This window comes from Colletotrichum scovillei, assembly GCF_011075155.1.
Source record: "Colletotrichum scovillei strain TJNH1 chromosome Unknown Contig00001, whole genome shotgun sequence".
Classification (NCBI taxonomy): domain Eukaryota; kingdom Fungi; phylum Ascomycota; class Sordariomycetes; order Glomerellales; family Glomerellaceae; genus Colletotrichum; species Colletotrichum scovillei.
The window spans coordinates 950,943-969,369 of record NW_023336259.1 but is presented as its reverse complement, the minus strand read 5'-3'; the positions used below and the strand labels follow the sequence as shown (position 1 = coordinate 969,369).

General features: G+C 55.6%; 6 protein-coding genes across 6 annotated transcripts; 3 read left to right on the top strand and 3 right to left on the bottom strand.

The window, feature by feature from the left end:
* The first annotated feature begins 1,818 nt into the window (after positions 1–1,818).
* On the top strand, positions 1,819–4,393 carry HER10_EVM0007969 (serine carboxypeptidase). Its single transcript, XM_035477507.1, has 3 exons — positions 1,819–2,298; positions 2,427–2,787; positions 2,844–4,393. The coding sequence occupies exons 1-3, from the start codon at positions 2,156–2,158 to the stop codon at positions 4,194–4,196; spliced, it is 1,857 nt and encodes a 618-aa protein (XP_035338610.1). The 5' UTR covers positions 1,819–2,155; the 3' UTR covers positions 4,197–4,393.
* A 2-nt stretch (positions 4,394–4,395) lies between these two features.
* Positions 4,396–6,633, bottom strand: HER10_EVM0006647 (anamorsin family protein). Its single transcript, XM_035476227.1, has 2 exons — positions 5,281–6,633; positions 4,396–5,207 (listed from the first exon to the last, which is right to left on the bottom strand). Exons 1-2 carry the CDS (start codon positions 6,080–6,082, stop codon positions 4,885–4,887), a joined length of 1,125 nt encoding a protein of 374 aa, XP_035338469.1. The 5' UTR covers positions 6,083–6,633; the 3' UTR covers positions 4,396–4,884.
* A 1,324-nt stretch (positions 6,634–7,957) lies between these two features.
* On the bottom strand, positions 7,958–10,342 carry HER10_EVM0004728 (U3 small nucleolar ribonucleoprotein Mpp10). Its single transcript, XM_035474362.1, has one exon. The coding sequence runs from the start codon at positions 10,262–10,264 to the stop codon at positions 8,036–8,038; it is 2,229 nt and encodes a 742-aa protein (XP_035338289.1). The 5' UTR covers positions 10,265–10,342; the 3' UTR covers positions 7,958–8,035.
* Positions 10,343–10,919: 577 nt separating this feature from the next.
* Positions 10,920–12,316, top strand: HER10_EVM0003419 (flavoprotein; the record flags this gene model as incomplete). Its single annotated transcript, XM_035473094.1, has 4 exons — positions 10,920–11,851; positions 11,921–12,000; positions 12,056–12,139; positions 12,170–12,316. Exons 1-4 carry the CDS (start codon positions 11,518–11,520, stop codon positions 12,314–12,316), a joined length of 645 nt encoding a protein of 214 aa, XP_035338176.1. The 5' UTR covers positions 10,920–11,517.
* A 670-nt stretch (positions 12,317–12,986) lies between these two features.
* On the top strand, positions 12,987–14,136 carry HER10_EVM0001938 (glutaredoxin). The gene is made up of 3 exons (XM_035471670.1): positions 12,987–13,099; positions 13,192–13,468; positions 13,574–14,136. The coding sequence occupies exons 1-3, from the start codon at positions 13,073–13,075 to the stop codon at positions 13,744–13,746; spliced, it is 477 nt and encodes a 158-aa protein (XP_035338032.1). The 5' UTR covers positions 12,987–13,072; the 3' UTR covers positions 13,747–14,136.
* Positions 14,137–14,414: 278 nt separating this feature from the next.
* Positions 14,415–17,313, bottom strand: HER10_EVM0012335 (gamma-glutamyltranspeptidase). The gene is made up of 4 exons (XM_035481732.1): positions 16,377–17,313; positions 16,294–16,312; positions 15,850–16,199; positions 14,415–15,763 (listed from the first exon to the last, which is right to left on the bottom strand). Exons 1-4 carry the CDS (start codon positions 16,539–16,541, stop codon positions 14,453–14,455), a joined length of 1,845 nt encoding a protein of 614 aa, XP_035338995.1. The 5' UTR covers positions 16,542–17,313; the 3' UTR covers positions 14,415–14,452.
* Positions 17,314–18,427: the final 1,114 nt, after the last annotated feature.

Genomic DNA, 18,427 nt, shown 5'->3' with positions numbered 1-18,427 from the left:
TTTCGATTTTTTTGTGTTTGATACCTTACTACCAGGGGGGCTGACTTGTCAAACTGAACTGGCTTTGTTTCTTCCCGCTTCAGGTGGAATGGCCAGGCCGCGTAATAGCGCAAAGATTTGGGGTGTCAGGCTGTTTGCTGGGGGTGGGAGAAGTGAAAATGGGCTGAAATTTGTGGTCAAACGCTTGTTTTGGAGTCCATTGATTTTTTTTGAGAACTTGCCCTGGATCAGATTTAGGTGCCTGCCCGCTGGGCTCTCTCCACTTGAGCCATCGCGGGCACCCTTTTGCGGCAAGGTGCCAGATGCTTAACGCTCCTAGGCGTGCCCTAGCATGTACGCCTCTGACGCCTCTTTTGGCTTTATTCATTATCAGGTAGGTAGGTACGGATACTCATTCGATTTCTACGCGGCACTTAAGAAAGCTAGCTACACAGCAAGGAAGTGAGCGACCTGTGGCTGTTCCGCAGGTTCCGCATAATTGGCTTTCACTTGGCAACGGCTGTGCCGGTGCGGTCCCATAAGCATTCGTTCGGCATGGTCAACGTGGAGTTGCATGGACTGAGTATGCCGTGACGGGGCTCAGTGTCGGTGCCGGGAGCGGTCCTTGTGAGAAGGGCTGGACTTCTTTCCGTCCTGCTCAGGGTCCTCATATCATCAGGCACATATTGTTATTAAAGAAGGGGCCGAAGGCGGAGGGGGAGGAACGGACAGGGCGGGCTGCTGTCTCAGGTTACAGATGCTTTAAAAGATGGAGAAGATGTATGCGCTTACGCGGTAACATAGTGAAAGCAGCGTATTACATAAGCCGGGTCTCCGAGCCCAGCAATCCGGGCGATCTGTGCTTCGGATGGGTGCCAAGGGGAGTTTCTAGTGTTCCACGCGTATGACTGTCTACATGTAACCTGACCGGTATTCTGACGGCTCCTGAGCATGATGAGCATGTCATCCCGGGTCGCTCCCGGTCTGGCAGTTGTAAAGAATGGCAGAAGAAGCAAAATAAAAACAAAAAAGGGGGTTCGATCGACGAAGCCAAGGTAGGAAAAGATGGAGGTGGAGGTCTTTGCTCTACCTACGGCACTCAACACTCAGCTGCATCGGGGAGTTCATCTCATCGTCGTACAGACATGACTTCAGTTCATTGTTGATCTATCGACACTTTGATTCACCGTCATAATCAATCAGTAAGCCGGTAATCAGCGGGAGCCGGTCGACAATGAGAAACGCGCGGTCCGTTGAGCACCCGACTAGCCTTAGCGGACGCCACGCATGGCGGCATGGGCAGCAGTACTCCCTGGGCTCTGGAGTACCTATCAATAAGGTAGCGGTAGCTGAGGAAGCCACCAACTTCACACACTGGAGTCTTCCGTGGGTGAGATTGTGAGAGTCTAGACTGCTAAGAGAAGCCCCTGTTTGGAGACTTGCGACAGGCTTAGAGCAGGACAGACTCTCTCCGTCGTTCCCTGCGGCACCATTCGGCTGCGCTACCATCCGCTGGGCGATAACAGGAAAGGCGACGGGAACCCCAATTCCTTCCACGTCTGTGCCCACGCCCGCCCACTCCCTTACTCCCTCACTCCCTCTCTCGCCCTCCAGTGCCTCCACTTGCGCCAGCCTATTTTGGTAGGCGGAACAGCGGGCAGGGGTAGGTACCTCACGAGTGAGTGGTGACTGAGGTGGACTGGCTGACTGGTTCTCAGCCTGAGGACTTGACGGGAAGAGTGCGCGGCCGGGGGGTGGGCGGACGAATCGAATCGACTGGGGGGAAGACTCGGGGACAGGATGGCACGGAAAGTACACATTTCAGATCTGAGCTGTAACTTCCGCTCTCGCCTTGGGGTCCACGGCTCAGGTCCTGCTCCTGGATAATTCAATCGAACTGTACCTTGACCATTTGCGCGTCGTTCTTTTTTTCCACTTCTCCTTCCTTTCCCATCTTTCTCTCCCTCCCGAACCTCCGCCCTCCCTCCAAACAACCACCCTAATCTGCAAAATACACGTCCGTCCTGCTACGGATTGTGGTCGTTCTCTCTTCGTCCTTTTCATTGCTGGGGGGAAAGACGACGTCTCTATGAAATCGCGGATCGGAACACATCCGTAACTCTATCTACCTAATCCGACCCAGGTAGCCTCGGGGAGGCCGTACACTTCCCCCATCATGGCTATCCTCTCGATGGTGCCAGCGCTTCTGCTTGCGCTGGCATCATGGACGCCCGCCGTCGCCGCCCAGAGCGCCGCCGACTACTTTGTCCACGAGCTGCCCGGCGCACCCAAGGAGCCTTTCATTAAGATGCACGCTGGGTACGTTGTCCTCCGATGATGCCGCGCATGCAGCATTTCAGCATTTCCCCTTGGGACCCCTGTGGAATAAACGAAGAGGTGTTCGCAACTTGTAGAGACATTCAAAGCTGACGCGCGTTTCATCACAGCCACGTCGAAGTAACACCCGAACACAACGGAAACCTCTTCTTCTGGCATTTCCAGAACCAACACATCGCCAACAAGCAGCGCACTGTCATTTGGTTGAACGGCGGTCCAGGATGCAGTTCCGAGGATGGCGCCCTGATGGAAATCGGTCCCTACCGAGTCAAGGATAAGGACAACCTCGAGTACAACAACGGCTCATGGAACGAGTTCGCCAACCTGCTCTTCGTCGACAACCCCGTCGGTACCGGTTTTAGTTACGTCGATACCGATAGCTATCTGCACGAGCTCCCCGAGATGGCCGACCAATTTGTTGCCTTCCTCGAAAAGTGGTTTGCCATGTTCCCCGAGTACGAACATGACGACGTGAGTATACTGGATTTGAAACGCAACTGCTTGGAGCTGGGTTAACAACTATACAGCTCTACATCGCCGGTGAATCGTACGCCGGTCAGCACATTCCTTACATTGCGAAGCACATCCTTGAGAGAAACAAGAAGCCTGGCACGAAGCACATTTGGCAGCTCAAGGGCCTGATCATGGGCAACGCTTGGATCTCCCCCAAGGAGCAATACGACGCCTACTTGAAATACGCATACGAGAAGAAGCTCATCGAGACGGGATCTCCCGTCGCGTTGAAGTTGGAGCAGCAATGGCGCATTTGCCGCACCTCGCTGGCCGTCTCAAACACTGTCGATTTCTCCGAGTGCGAGGCTGTCTTGCAGAGCCTGCTCGAGCAGACGGCCAAGGTGAACTCCAAGGGCGAGCGCGAGTGCATCAACATGTACGACATTCGCCTCCGCGACACCTACCCTTCGTGCGGCATGAACTGGCCCCCAGACTTGGTCAACGTCACCCCCTACTTGCGCAAAACCGAAGTTGTCAACGCCCTGCACATTAACCCCCAAAAGAACACCGGATGGAAGGAATGCAACGGTGCCGTTGGTGCCGCTTTCAGAGCTCCCAACTCTGCGCCGTCGAGAGATTTCCTTCCCGATCTCCTCAAGGAGGTTCCCATTGTTTTGTTCTCCGGCGCCGAGGATCTTATTTGCAACCACATGGGAACCGAACAGATGATTGGCGACATGGAATGGAACGGTGGCAAGGGTTTCGAGCTTACTCCCGGCAACTGGGCTCCTCGCCGCGACTGGACGGTCGAGGGCGAAGCTGCCGGTTTCTGGCAGGAGGCCCGCAACCTCACCTACATTCTCTTCTACAACTCTTCTCACATGGTGCCTTTCGACTACGCTCGCCGAAGTCGCGATATGCTCGACCGTGTCATGAAGGTTGACATCAGCTCTGTTGGCGGCACGCCTACCGACTCCCGACTCGACGGCGAGACCGGCCCAGCCACCTCGGTCGGCAACATTGGCAACAGCACTTCCGACGACGAGGAAACGCAGAAGAAGTTGGACGATGCGAAGTGGAAGGCATACTACCGCTCGGGCGAGATTGTCCTCATCATTGTCATCATTGCAGCGGGTGCTTGGGGTTGGTACGTCTGGAAGGAGCGCCGCAAGCGCAGGGGCTACTCTGGCATTATGGGCAACACCCCTCCTACCACTCAAAGAGGCGCCGCGCGTGGTCTCGAGGGGTTCCGCGATCGGAGGACTGGTCGCGACGTTGAGACGGGCGATTTCGATGAGAGCGAACTGGACGACTTGCACGTAACGACACCAACGATGGATAAGGACCGCTACAGTGTGGGAGGCGATAGCGATGATGAGGCTCATGAGAAGCCCTCGAGAGCAAACGGCAGCCGCTCAGCGCGGTAAAGGAATCGACGACAGCTTTGCAATGATATGCAAGGTTGGCACAGGTCAAACACTATTATTGATGCTCCTCCAAACAATGCATGGAAAGTTTAGCGAAGGTTATCTTTTTTCAAAGGGGCAGAGGATGAATGAACATTAGGCTTCAGCACGGAAACGGAGTTTTATATGATGTCTGAATAAGGATAGAAGCAAGAAGGTATTTTATGTTCCATAGGGAAAATTTGGTTATTTTTCGTCTTGGCTAAGGCCTGATACTTGAAGGATGCATCTACAGTTTCCCCATGCGAATCGTGCCTTTCTTTGTCCTATACCAATGATTTGTATCTCTTCTCAAAGTCTAATCAGACTAGAGTTGTCATTTTTGTCCTACGCCTACGCCTAAAACGCCCTCTTTCTCGAATGAAAGCGCCCTTTTTGAAAAAGTACCAATTTGACTCTGTTCGCCCAATGAACCGAACCGCCACCCAATGATTTGATGTTTCCCCCCAACCCCCTCCTGTAAAAAACGAAATGCATCTTGCAGATGGATATATGTGTGTGTGTGTTGTATGTGCCAGGCTTTCCCTTCCATAACCATGACTTTGTAAACGCCAGTCGTTTGTCTTTATTGTGTTGTTGTTGTTGTCCCCGGAAAAAGAGTATTGACAGTTGAAGTGAGAGAATTTCGTAAGAGAAGGTGTAGTGCCTTTTACAATTGGATATCGTTATTGAGGATCCGCACCTCCTCGCCGGGCTTGAAGGGCGGGAGGCCGATGTACGGGCACCCGTCGCAGCGGAAGGCGTCGCCGAGGGCGCAGTTTCCGCAGGAGCCGACTTTTCCTTGGACGGTGAAGTCGACTTCGGCGAGGTCGTCTGCGCCGAGCTTGACGGCGGAGGCGGACGCGGCGGCGAGGGCCTTGTCGGCGGAGGCGCGGGCGGCGTCGTCTTCGGCTGCGAGGCGCTCTGCTAGGCCGCAGGTGCAGTCTTTGCAGGCGCGGCGGCGTTTTCCTGCTTTGGGGGCGCATTCGGGGGCTGTTTTTGGGGGGATTTGTTAGTTGTGTCCTTTGGTCTGAGTGAGAGAAAACGGAGAGAAGTTGAGACATACGGATGTTGATGGGGCGCGAGAGGTCCGCGTCCGTGAGGAGGGTGTCCTCATCAATGAGGTCGTCGTCGTCGCCGTCGTCCATGTCGAGGTCGTCGCTGAAGTCGACGAAGCCTACGCCCGCGGGGGGCGCGGAGACGGGGGGTGCGGTGGAGGGCTTGCTGCTGAGTGAGACGGCGCCTCCGTTGTTGAGCGAGACGGCACCGCCGTTGTTCAGGGACACGGCACCGTCGCCATTAACGACGCCGAGCTTCTTCTTCTTGCCAAAGCTCAGCGAAACGACCTGATCGTCACCGTAATCCGGCTTCGTGAAGCCGCCACCACCACCCGCCGCAGACGAAACGAGACCGGCGAGGACGGCCTCGCGCGCGACGGCGGGGTCGTTTGCGAGGTTGCCGCCGTCCTGGGCTCTGACGTGGGCGCCGGGCTTGAGGGACTCCGCGACGGCGGAGAGGACGGCACCGCGGTCTGCTGCGAGGAGGGCGGTGGATTCGACGCGGGAGCCGTCTGCGTCCGTGAGGACGAGGACGGCGTCGTAGGTTGCGGCGGGGAGGGCGACGAGGCGGGCGGAGAGGCGGTCGAGCATTTGGAGGTCTGTTGTGGTGCGGTCGTGGGTTGCGAGGAGGGATTGGAGCTTGTGGGGGTGGGATGCTATGGAGGGGGGCGCGAGGAGGAGGGTGCGGGTTGAGGAGGGTTGCTGCATCGTGGGTGCGGTGGTGGTTGTGGTTGTGGATGTGGTGGTGGTGGTGGCGGGGGTGAAGTCGAAGTCGGGGGTTGTGTCGAGGGTTACGAAGGAGGGCGCCATTTTGGGGAGATGGGTGACTCTTTTTGTTTGGAGTGCGAAAGTGTTTTTTCTCTCTTTCGTTCTTTGCGGTATGTGTGAAGATTGTCGGTGGGAGACGGGGGGGGAATGTGAAGGGGGTCGGAAAAGGTTGTTGGATGTAGTGGATAGGTGTGCGGTTGCGTCCTTTTTGCGGAATTGATTTGAGGAAGTTCCTGGCTTGGATTAGTCAATGACCAAGAGGAACGGCAAGAGAGAAGAAAAAAATAAAAACCACACAGAACTGTGTAGCGGGATGTGAACGTACTGTAGGACGGCGGTGCTTGATAAGCGTGGAAAGGGTGAGGGGTCGGCGGGGTGGGCACCGTAATCTGGCAAGGGTTGTCACACGGTATTGCGTAGGTCCTGGTTCTGGCGGTGGGTTTTGGATCGGGGTCGGGTACGGGAGTAGACGAGGGGAGGTTTGAAGTGAGGCCTTGTTCTTGTTTGTCGATGGACGTGGAGCGCGTAATGGGAGGGAGGGAGTGGGAGGAGGATGAGAGGGGGGGAAAGGTAAGTAATTAAGTGGACGTCGGGAAAAGGGTCCTGAGACGGAGATGCACGATTCTTTGCCTACAGATCTTTATCAGATCTCTTGTCTTCAGTTGTGCTTACGTTTACGGTGAAATGGAAAAGGCAAGGTACGACAAATATGTAAGGTAGGGTACCCGTGGATTTAGGGGTCCGAAAGCGGCGGCTAGAAAAGTATCCCCGCCCACATCTACGCAATAAAAAAAGTTGACACTCACAATCACAAGCATGACATAGGTAGATGGGAAAAAAGTAGACACGGCAGACGCCTGAGTGACAGAAGCGACAAGGGGGTGGTGGTTGGAAATGCTGACGCTGCATTACTCCCTACAGATTCCCGTACTCCTACTTGTGTATGACCTATGGGATGGGGGACAAATTGGCCCAACCAGCGAGTGTGCAATCCTCATTTCCAAACAACCGCCCTTTCTACCTTTTTAACTCGTATTTCCTCGGCGGATACCCGCTGCAAGTTCTCACTCGTAATGACTTTTCTCTTAGTCTCTTTTTCCCCCAAAGGTGTGGGCGGCGGCAAGAAGAGTCATGGACTGGACTGGACCTGGACCGCACAGGGGGACCTGACGGTCGGCGCCGCGGACAATGCACCGTGGCCACAGTGGGAATGACCGCTGACCAAACTGACAAAGGTGCATTCTCCGCAAGGTCATTGGTCGACAACGAAGTATAACCCCCCCTTGGCGATGCTCATCCCTGCCCGACCATCTTTACCAAGTCCCCCCTTGGGCTCTTCTCAATCCTTGGGCTCCCCTTTCGCGGGGTCCAGTTCTGCAGGACTGCAACCCCCCCCTCGCCATTCGGCCTTGTTCGGCGCTGCTGCAACCTGCGATTCGGAACCCTGATTAAGCAGATTCTGCCGGGATCGGGTCGGATTGCTCCCTTGAGTAAGGTAAGGTTCGACAGACGGGAAATACGGAGTACCAGAGCCGTGTTGGCCGTTTCTGTTTGTCATCTCGTCCGGCCGGCTGCGGACTGGTTCTCCTCTGCCTTTCCTTGGCAAAACTCCCACCGCGCGCGCGCGACGATAACCGCCGTCGGCCTTTACCTACCTACCTTGAGGATCTTAGGTAAAGGAACTAGTATGCTAGGACTAGGTAAGGGTAGGTAGGTAGGTAGGTAGGTAGGCAAGAGATTGATGTAAAGTCCATTGCCAAACTTTTGATTCGTCCCCAAGTGACCGCGTACTATATGCATTGTGATACATGAGAAAATTACTCGCTGGAGCTTTCGTCGTCTTGTTCTCCAGACGTCGGTTCCAATATCCCGTGAGCCTCAACGCCGGTCCCGGAAAGTTGCCTCCTCTATAGCTGCTCCACAACTCGACAACGACCATGACAACCATGGTGACCACGGCGACAACATGCTCTGTGATGTGACTCGTGAACCCCTCTACAACTTGAAGCTGCTGCTCGTCGCCTTGACCTCCGCCTTGGCCTTGTTCCCGTCGAGCCCGACGACCTCGCCCTTGCGGTTGATCACCTTGACCCCGCCCTTCTTCAAGTCCGCCATCGTGTCCTTCTGCATCTGCGCCTTCTTGCTGAGCGGCTTCTTGTCCGTCCCGCCCGCCTTGCGGATCCGCTCCTTCTCCCGGCGGCGCCGCCGCACCTTGTCCTCCCGCGACATCTCCTCCCGCGCCATCGGCAGCCCGCTCTTGCCCAGCACCACCTCGCCCTTCTCCGCCGTCGCCTTGCCGGCCTTGTACACCTCCTGCGGCGCGATCATGCTCTGCCCGCCGCTGACCCCCTGCGCCGTCGCCGGCTGCGCGTCCTCCATCGCGATCGTCGCCGCGTCCGACACCACCGTCAGCGACGGCGCCGCCGCCTTGGGCTTGTAGTGCCAGCTGCTCAGCGAGTCCAGCTTGGCGCTCAGGTCCTTCCACATGCGCTCGATCTCCGCCTCCTCCTTGGCGAGCTTCTCGTCCGACTTGCTGACGTAGCCGTCCGGGTCCGCGTTCTTGATGTGCTCCTCCTCGTAGATCTCCGCCAGGCCCTTGCCGGACTTGGAATCGTCCAGCTCGATCAGGCCCCGGCGCGTGTTCGCGGGCATGTCCTCGGCGCCGGGCCGGCGGCGAGCGACCTCGTCAAAGTCCTGCGCCAGGATCCTCCGCTTGATGAGCTCCTCGATGCTCTCGCTGACCTCGGCCGTGATGATGGGCACGGGTTTGCCCAGGTGCTCGAACGACATGTCCTCCTCGAGCAGCGAGTTCATCGGGCGCTCGGCGGCGGACGCCTCGCCGGTCAAGGTCCACTGGCGCTTGGCGACCGACTCGGCCTCGAGCTTGCGGATCTCCTCGGCCAGCTTGGCCTGGCGCCTCTCATGCGCGGACCGGCGCGACCGCGGGTCGCCCGCCGAGGCGTCGGACAGGGCGTCGTCCGAGTCGTCTCCGTGGTCGGAGTCGTCGTCAAAGAGGTCCTTCTTGACGTCCGCCATGGCGCGCTCGACGTCCTCTTCCTGGACTGCCTTGGGCGCGAACCGCACGGACTTGTTCTTCTTGTACTTGCCATCCTTGGACGCCTTCTTCGCCGGCGGTGCGAAGAAGTCCTTGAAGTAGATGCCGTTCGCGTTGAACTCCTCCTCCTCGTTGTCCATAGCGTCATCCATGTCCTCGTCGTCACTGGCACCCTCGGGGGCGTTGAGGTCCATGTCGCCGAATGTAGGCCCGTCGTCTTCCGAGTCCTCCTCGTCCGAGCCGGCGTCGTCTTCCATGTCGACGTCCCTGTCCTTGTTTTTTGATGAGCTGGACTTGACTGATGGTGCCATGGGGTCGGCGTTCCAGTCGATATCTTCGTCGTCGCTGTTGGCGTCCGTGTTGGGGTCTCCTCGCGCATCCTGCTCTTCGAACCACTGGGTTTGCTTGTTGAAGGCGTCGATTGAGAAGAAGCCGTCGTTGAGTCCGTTAGGGTCCTCGACATATTCCTCCTCATCGTCCTCTTCTTCCTCGTCGTCTTCTTCGCCGTCCTCTTCCTCATCATCTTCATCCATGTCTTCGAGATCACCCGTGAGACCTTCAACGTCCGAGCCCTCAAGCTCCTCCGCATCAGAGTCCTCTTCGGCGTCCTCCAGATCAGAGCCTGACAGCTCTTCCTCGTCACTGGAGCCCTCCTCGTCGTCGTCAACATCTTCGGAAGCCGTCTCGAAAGAGAGAATAGAGCTCTCTGAACCATTGTCCTCGATCGTGACAACCTCATTCCGGTCCTCGAGCTCCTGCAGCGTCTCCTTGGAGTGGTTCAAAGCGCTCTGAATGATACGACGGGCCTGCTGCCAGACCTGGCTCGTCTCGAACCCGTCGACGTGGACCTTGCGAATCTTGAGGACATCGGGTCCCGCGCCGCCGCCGCCGGCCCGCTTGCGCTTCTTCGTCGCCTCCTTCAGCAGGCGCAGCTGCTCGTCGCTAATCTGGCCGGCGAACGCATCGAGCGTGTCCTTGACGACCTGCAGAGAGGCGGACGGGATCGCGGGCGGCGGTTGGAGAAAGGCGTGTCGGTTCTGGGCGTCCAGGTTGTCGAAGAGGGCCTTTACGTCGACAACGCCGCCGTTGGGGAGCTGAGCGGCCATGCCGGGCGCAAATGTGAGGGTATTTGACGTCAGGGAGGAAGATGTGCTGCTGCCCGCCGCCATGATACTTTTTTTTTTTTATCGTGGCTGGCTCGCTCGGAATATGCGTGTTTCGGCCGTGCAAGAATTGGACTTTTTTTTTTGGTCGGACATGGGCTTGCGCTTTCCGTCAAAAAAATTTGGGACCCCGCAAAACCTCCGGGTTCGTGGATCTAATCATGATTGGCCAATGAGATCTACGCTGCCTGTCAAACCTCATTAGCTAATCACTATAGTTCATCCGTTCTGCACCCTTTTGGGTCGGCACCTATGAAATGATGGTGACATTCGCCATTGATTGCAAAGTACAATCACTTGATGGTAGTTCGAAAGACTAATTGAAACAAATCCAGGAGAGCCTTAAACAGAATCCTGTCAGCTACCGTAGGAAGCGAAGTCCGAGGTTGACATTGGCCCTCGCCACTTTCATAGTCCAAGTAAGTTACAGTAGTAGTGAAGCTGCTTATACCAATGCCTACTAGGTAGGTACATGGAATTCATGAATCTATGTTTGCCTGTTCAAACGTCCGCTATTGAAATGCTGCTGCACTGCACTGTTGGTAAGATTCCAGAACGTCCCGGCTCGGTGGTGGGGCCGATCTGGTTCCAGGTACCTCCGAAAGATTACTAAGAATGGCAAAACCCCCAACGGCCTCGACTTACACATCCCAGCCCATCAGAACTTGCTTCATCTCACACACTACCTTGAGATTCAAAGCATTTACAAGCTATTCGTGCCAAATTTCTCAGGCCAGAATTGTTTCTTGATCAGAAACACAAGAACGAGTCTTACCAAGACCCACGCGCAAGTCGATTTCATTCGTAAGTCTCACTTCTCGTTCGGACTTCAGAGTGGAGAAGCACCCAGTTGAACCCTTAAGCTGTTGGTACACCTTTGCGATCTGAAAGCCTTCTCCTCCCTTTGTCTTCATCTTTAGATACCATGGGAATGTACTCTCAGTTTCATCTTGCTCGATCATTGGGATGAGAGATTCAATCAGGGTATCCTCCAATATGACTCACAAGCTAAACCTCTAAGCAGCACCGTCAAAACGAAGCTCGACTTCCTACTAAGACGTAGTCTCAGTGAAAGGAAAAGAGGCTTGAGCTTTATTTTAGTTTGACGAAAGCCACGATCAGAGATTCCGCCATTCATCGAAGGCGACGGATAGCCACGTATTGGCACCTTCCGCGTCCTCAAAGACCATTTCCTACGGCGTATACCGTCCAGTATATGTTACTGTCAGAGGCTCTACAGAGTCCGACGTGACTTCAAAATGTCCAAAGTGGGCGTCTCAGACGATCCGGCCGCAGCAGTCGCAGCATCCCGCTCCGACGGCAAGACACATCTGTTGCTATGCGCCAGCGGCTCAGTCGCCACCATCAAACTGCCCAACATCATCAAGGCCCTCGGCCACCACAAAAGCCTCGCCATCAGAGTCATCCTCACGGCCTCGGCAACGGAGTTCTTGAACGGTTCAACAGAGGAACAGCCTTCGCTTGCCGCAATAAGAGCACTCCCAAATGTTGAAGGCATTCACTTGGACGCGGACGAGTGGGTGCAGCCTTGGCGGCGTGGTTCGTCGATTCTGCACATCGAGTTGCGGCGGTGTAAGTCGGGATATGTCTATGCCATATCTTCACTTGTCCGGTCTTGCTGACGTCTATTTACTCGTGTAGGGGCTGATCTGATGCTGATCGCTCCACTATCGGCAAACACATTGGCTAAAATTGTTAACGGCTTCTCAGACAACCTCTTGGTGAGTGTTGAACAGCTACGATTCACGTTCTGTCCTGTTACTAACGCTTCTGTAGACGAGCGTGGTTCGAGCATGGGATGCAGACGGACTCATCGACGGCCGGAAGAAGAAGATCCTCGTGGCTACCGCGATGAACTCGGCCATGTATGCGCATCCCATCACTGCAAAGCAGGTCAAGGTGCTCGAGGAGGAGTGGTCGTGGTTTGAGGTGTTGAAACCAATCGAGAAGACGCTTGCTTGCGGTGACACTGGGGGCGGTGCAATGATGTCGTGGGAGGATATAGTCAAGGTGACGGAGGCGAGGCTTGGCCTGTGATACCATATCGTATAAGAAGTTATCGGCAGGAATTCAAACAAGGCTGTCCTCTTGGTGTATCTGATCTTATTCGTACGAACATACCCTCTTTATCTTACCTAGCCATCAAGGCATCGACCAAATAGAACGAAAGCAGTAAGTGGGAAGGCCACTTGCGGATGAGGACAGATGCGGCGTGGAGACTTGGTTATAGCACAGGAATCCCAGCAAGCACGGCATTCTTTCGATATTGCTTCTATCAAATTCTTGGTCTACATATATGTTCTTGCTGTACAAAGACGTTCAATCAGTTGCCCCCCATCGGTGATCCACGAATCTATAACCAACAAGATATGTTAGACATGTGAATCGCTATAAATGTGTTACGTATGCGCATAATGGAGGAGAAGACCCGTTGGTTTGGAGTAGGCTGAGTGAGGGGAAAGGAAAGGAGGCGTGCTTGTATTGATCAGTCAGAACCATTCTTTCAACATCTGTTGGAACGATCCAGATAGCAGTCAAAATCAGAGTACCTGAGATGGGTATCATGAGCTTGGGCTGGGGGGATGACATTTGCCGTGCACTGATTGGCGCTCCAGGTAGCCCACATGGAGTCCGACCTCGGTGACCTCGGTGAGCCAAGGCCCAAGCTCCCTCACCGAGAACCACACCTCGGATTACATCACCCATTCTGCAATCCCATGACATTTTCGCATTTCTCATCAACTGCCCTCCCCCCGTTGACCACCCCTTCAACACACCCACTCCACAGCCAAGATGTTCTCAAGGACGTTCCTCCGCTCAGTAAGTTCCGACTCGATCTCAAGAATAGTCTCAACGGCCCCTACCCACCTCGTGCGCAATCGCTAACCATTGGTGTGTTTGTCTTTCCGCAGAATTTCGCAAGGCAAGCCGTCCGGCCGGCGGCGCGCCCAATCGCCTTCCGGGCCCCGCTCCCCTTCCTCACCCAGCACCGCCTCATCTCCGACGAGACGAAGCAGGCCATCGAGAACGCCGTCGGCTCCGCGCCTGTCGTGCTCTTCATGAAGGGAACCCCCGAGACCCCCCAGTGCGGCTTCTCCCGCGCCTCGATCCAGATCCTCGGCCTCCAGGGCGTCGACCCCTCCAAGTTTGCCGCCTTCAACGTCCTGGCTGATCCCGAGCTGCGTCAAGGTATGTCGATACATGACATTCGCACATTCACAACACGCGCTGGACTAGACTTGTGCATTGGAAGGAAGAGAAATGCTGACTCTTTTTGTGTGTTTGTGTAAACAGGTATCAAGGAGTTCTCTGACTGGCCTACGATCCCCCAACTCTACGTCGACAAGGAGTTTGTCGGCGGCTGCGACATTCTCGTTTCCATGCACCAGAACGGCGAGCTGGCCAAGCTTCTCGAGGAGAAGAAGGTCCTTGCCGAGACCGAGGGCGAGGGCGAGAAGAAGGAGTAAGAGCGAAGGAAAGCTAGAAATCCCGCGCTGGAAAAGCGTTGAGGACTGTACAACTGTATCATACCAAAGGAAAGGGGCAAGCTATGCGTGGATCATGGCTGGAGGAAATAGAGTGGTATTTATTGGCAAAGACCTAAACACTTTAATCATGTACTCCTTTTTACGCAGCTGAAAGTCACGTTGAAAGGATGATGTGGTACGTGGGTGCGGCGATGCTATCCCCTATTCCTCATGCAATCAAGTGAAGCCATCGCGAGAGAAACGAGAAAGGAGGCGTTTCGATGCAGCGGGATTCTTTTGCACAACGAAGATCCAAATGCGAACCCATTGTAATCGATGGGCCCCATGATGGGTTGTCATGCTGCACGGAGGCAAGTCACTCAAAGGAGCAAAAGACAGTTCCTCGATATGGGATCGAACAAAAAACTAAACGTCGAAATATGATGTTCAAAGGGACTGAGATCCACACTCGGGTCTTCCCCCATGAACCCCTCGACCACCTACCCCGAGTCGCTCAGTGATAGGTTTGGACGCTGCGCTGAATATATGGTGACCGGGTGACTTGGAACCTCAATGGTGAATATGGGATGAATACTACGACAGTCGTACCTTTCGGATGACACAAGACTGGCTCCAATCCCAATTTCCACATCATGATCATAATATTACGGCTACAGATTATCTGGAAACTCGACCTCGGAGCACCTTAGAGTGCCGGGTACGCAGCACCGTCACCGCGCGGGTCACTTCCCGCAGACCACACGCCCGTCCCCTCGACCGTATCGACGGTATGTCTAATGATCTGCCCGCGGCCAAACAGCCCCCTCTCAGATCCGGTAACCACCTCAACCTTGTGCCCGAGCTTGCGCAGACCCTCCACCGTCTCCTCCGGCATGCCCTCCTCCACGCTGACAGTCCAGTCAAAGTCGGCGTCCCTCTCGGGCAAGCCCGCAACGATACACACGCGCGGCGCATCGAGCGTCTGCTGCGGCGTGAGCCCCGCGACCAGCTGGCCGAGGAGAACCTGCACGTGGCCCTGCGGCTGCATGAACCCGCCCATGACGCCGAAAGCGCTGTGCAGCGACCCGTCGGCCGCGTTGGTCACCATGCCGGGGATGATGGTGTGGTAGGGCCGCTTCCTGGGCTCCAGCCTGTTGGGGTGGTCCGCGTCGAGGCTGAAGTTGGCGCCGCGGTTCTGCAGCGTGAAGCCGCAGCCCTTGGGGATGATGCAGGTGCCGAAACCGCCGTAGTTGCTGTTGATGAAGGACGCGGCGTTGCCGTGCTCGTCCGAGACGGAGAAGTAGACGGTGTCGCTGCTCTGGAGGGCCGGGGACACGTGCTTGGGGGGCTCGCCGACGTGGAGCTTCTGCGTGGCCTTTGTTGGGTCGAAGAGCTTTGCGCGGGCGGCCGAGTACTCGCGCGAGATGAGGCCGGCCGAGGGCACGGTGACGACGTTGGGGTCCGTGACGTACCAGCTCGCGTCGGTGAAGCCGAGGCGGAGGGCCTCGATGATGGCGTGGAGGTAGGGCGCCGTGTTGTGGTCTTCTGCGGACCAGGCGGGGACGACGCCCGAGTCCTGGAGCTCTTGGATGATGCCGAGGGCCATGAGGGCGACGATGCCCTGGCCGTTGGGCGGGTGCTCCCACACCTCGACGGCGCCGTCGCCGCTGCCGCCGGAAGATGCGCCGTTGGCCTCCTTTTTGAGGGCGGGCTTGAACTTGAGTGAGATTGGGTCGACGGGCTCGCTTCCCAGCTCGAGGTGGTGGGCCAGATCGTCGAGTTCCAGGTGGCCGCCGAGATCCTTGACGACCTTGACCAGCTCTTCGGCGATACGCCCCGTGTAGAAGCCCTTCTTGCCCTCCTTGGCGAGAGTGCGGAAGGTCTGCGCCAGGGTGGGGTTCTTCATGATTTCGCCAGGGTTGGGCGCCCTCACTCTGTCTGAGGCCTTGGGGTCCTTCTTCAGCATTTCTGCAAAGTTGGGAGACGCCTCTCTGATCTGAGGCTCTGCTGTGTTCCACTGTCAAAAGGTATCAGCGATCGTATTCTGATAAGTGTCTATACACAACTCGAAATCATGGGATCATAGAAGACGTGAGAACGTACGTAGTGACTCGTCAGCTCTGAGACGGGGAAGCCCTTCTCTCCGAGCTCGATAGCCGGGGACAGCACCCGTTCGAGGGAGACCTTGCCGCTGCCAAAACGCTCAATGGTGTCCACCCAGCCTGAGGCGGCACCGGGGACGGTCACGGCGTGGACGCTCTTCATGGGGATCTTGCCCGATGCGCCCTCCTTGATTCCGAGGTCCTTGCGGATGGTCTCGAGCGTCGACTTCTGAGCCGAGCGGCCGGAGCCGTTCATGGCCGAGACCTTCTTTGTGGCGGCATCGTAGAAGAGGATGAACATGTCGCCGCCGATGCCCGTGGAGCACGGCTCTGTCATGTTCAGTCCGGCAGCTAGAAACAAGGCATAAGCATTAGCGATCTGGTCTCACATTTCATAACAATCACTTCATTTCGAGAACGCGACAAACCGGGTGGGTTGACTAACCGACTGCAACGGCGGCATCCTGATGACTTGCTGTTAGCCTTGATCGTGGATATATTGACTCGGCAGAGTGAGGCGCGACTTACAGCGGCATTACCGCCAGCCTGGAGGATTTCGATACCACATTTTGCGGCCAGCGGCTGCGTGCATGATACGATTCCCTTTGTGCTGTGAACGACACTCCTTCGGCTGGCGAACTTTGAGAATTCGCTTGCTTGCGCCGAGTGGAGGGACTCGCTGGTGAGGGGCATGGTGAGTCGTGCGCGTGGTGCGGGGTTATCGATCGCGATAACCGATAGGGAACGGTGGTGATGATGAGATGGCGGGGCAAGTTTAATTTGGGGGCCAGAGGAAGTATTATGAGATGAAAGGCGATGTTATCTCAGTCTCTTTAGGAGAATGAATAATCAAAGGTCAATGATTTGTATGAGATCTCTGGAAAATGTAGATGGCGTCATTCAAAAAGGGCGTAAGGTGCAGCGAGTTCGGAGATGGGAATGCGCAGGACAGGCACACAGATAGATAGTCCCCCTTGGTCCGGGTCCAGGTTTTCGGGGAATCTAGCCGATGAAGAGGGATCAGGCTGTCTAGTCGACGGGGGATATAATGCCGGTAGTCGGTTAAGGAGGAGGAGCAGTCAACAGGATAGGTCAGAACGTGAGCGTTGAAGATATAATGATCCTGTACGTAATGCCTAGGTTCGGGCTTCCCAGGGTGGTTACCGAGAGAGGTAGGTCGATAAGTGAACGGCGCGGTACGGAGCAGGATGTGGACGGGGGGAAACTGGCGCTAGTGGAGTTTGTGCTCCGCATGAGAAGCCCACCCGGGGTAGATGCCGAGAAATGAGGATGCTCGCGAAGTTGGCAACTCAGTTGACAAAGTGAGTAGTGCGTGAGTTCGAGTGTTCCGAGCGAGAGCGAAGTATGGATGTCGACACGGGGCGCGGAGGAGTCTTGAGTGATGACTTTGGATTTTTAAAAAGAAAGTCTGTTTATTCAAGTGACATGTTGCACGTCCTTCATTAGCTAAGTAGCTAAGATGGAATGGCAGATGGAGGAGAACAACGTATGTAAGCCATCGTTAAAATGTATTTAGGTCATTCATTACACGTGGGACTATCCCACGCGGTAGGACAATGTCAGGCACTTGCAGGGAGGGAGGGGTTCTCTCGACATCTCAAGTATCCGGTCTGGGAAGAAAAGACCCCGAAACGGTCCCTTTCAGCACTGGCGTTCCCACTGTAACGCCGCACCGGCGGCCGCCGCCGGCAAAAGGTCCGAAACTCGGGGCTTGTTTCAACGGCACCAGTGTGGCATTGTAGCACGGTCGTCAACGATGGAGGAAGTGCAGTGGTAGTTGCAATTAGAGCAGCAAGTTGTCAAACGAATGGGGGAAAGTCTGGAAAGGAGAAATTGGAATTATTCGAACTTTCTCATGTACATCTCATCCTTTTCCAGCAGCGGCTTGGGTTCGTCATCCCATGTTCTTGGTTCGTCTTCCTTGTTATGCCCTCGGCGTCCGGACCTCATGACCAATCGCCCAATCCAGCACTGCACTCTTCCGTCATATAGCAAGTTGGACCCAAACAAGCGGATCATCCCGCCGGTTGTAAAAGTCTACAACTGCGAATTGACACCTCGAAACGTGGGTCTGATCCGAATAACGATCGCGAGCCCAGCCAAGCCGGACTCTTAGACTCCTTGCCCAGAGAACTAGGACCGGATAGCCCAGACACTTTTTTACAGGAAGAAAACCTGGCCTTCTAGAACAAACTCAAAGATAAGCAGTACCGGATGGGCGCAGGGATGGGAGCTCTAATTCGCATCAATCGGCTCTACCCCTCCAACTCAATCAAGACCTCCATCTTCTCAAGAGCAGAGGAACAAAAGGACAGCGTGTCTGCGAAGAGCGATTGGAAGAACCCAAATGAGGGCAGCCTATGCGATGAAAGTGTTTCAGCTCACCTAGGTGTTATAATTGCGCTTGTCGTCTTTTGTCCGACGTGTTCATGCGGCACTGACTCTATACTGCACACGTCGTCTGGTCGTCAGGATGATTGGGCAGTCACATGCTTGTGACATTGACTGGCCTACCAATGTGTGTGTGAGGCAATCGAGATCGTTCCTCGCACTTTTGG

Bases quoted from the DNA above. Each gene is read 5' to 3' on its own strand.
- HER10_EVM0004728 (XM_035474362.1), bottom strand. From the start codon at position 10,264: ATGGCGGCGGGCAGCAGCACATCTTCCTCCCTGACGTCAAATACCCTC.
- HER10_EVM0007969 (XM_035477507.1), top strand. From the start codon at position 2,156: ATGGCTATCCTCTCGATGGTGCCAGCGCTTCTGCTTGCGCTGGCATCA. The intron at 2,299-2,426 runs GTACGTTGTCCT...GTTTCATCACAG, and splicing joins TTCATTAAGATGCACGCTGG to CCACGTCGAAGTAACACCCG. The intron at 2,788-2,843 runs GTGAGTATACTG...ACAACTATACAG, and splicing joins CCGAGTACGAACATGACGAC to CTCTACATCGCCGGTGAATC.
- HER10_EVM0001938 (XM_035471670.1), top strand. From the start codon at position 13,073: ATGTTCTCAAGGACGTTCCTCCGCTCA. The intron at 13,100-13,191 runs GTAAGTTCCGAC...GTCTTTCCGCAG, and splicing joins CAAGGACGTTCCTCCGCTCA to AATTTCGCAAGGCAAGCCGT. The intron at 13,469-13,573 runs GTATGTCGATAC...TTGTGTAAACAG, and splicing joins TGATCCCGAGCTGCGTCAAG to GTATCAAGGAGTTCTCTGAC.
- HER10_EVM0006647 (XM_035476227.1), bottom strand. From the start codon at position 6,082: ATGGCGCCCTCCTTCGTAACCCTCGACACAACCCCCGACTTCGACTTC. The intron at 5,208-5,280 runs GTATGTCTCAAC...CCCCAAAAACAG, and splicing joins CTCGCGCCCCATCAACATCC to CCCCCGAATGCGCCCCCAAA.
- HER10_EVM0012335 (XM_035481732.1), bottom strand. From the start codon at position 16,541: ATGCCCCTCACCAGCGAGTCCCTCCACTCGGCGCAAGCAAGCGAATTC. The intron at 15,764-15,849 runs GTACGTTCTCAC...ACCTTTTGACAG, and splicing joins CAGAGCTGACGAGTCACTAC to TGGAACACAGCAGAGCCTCA.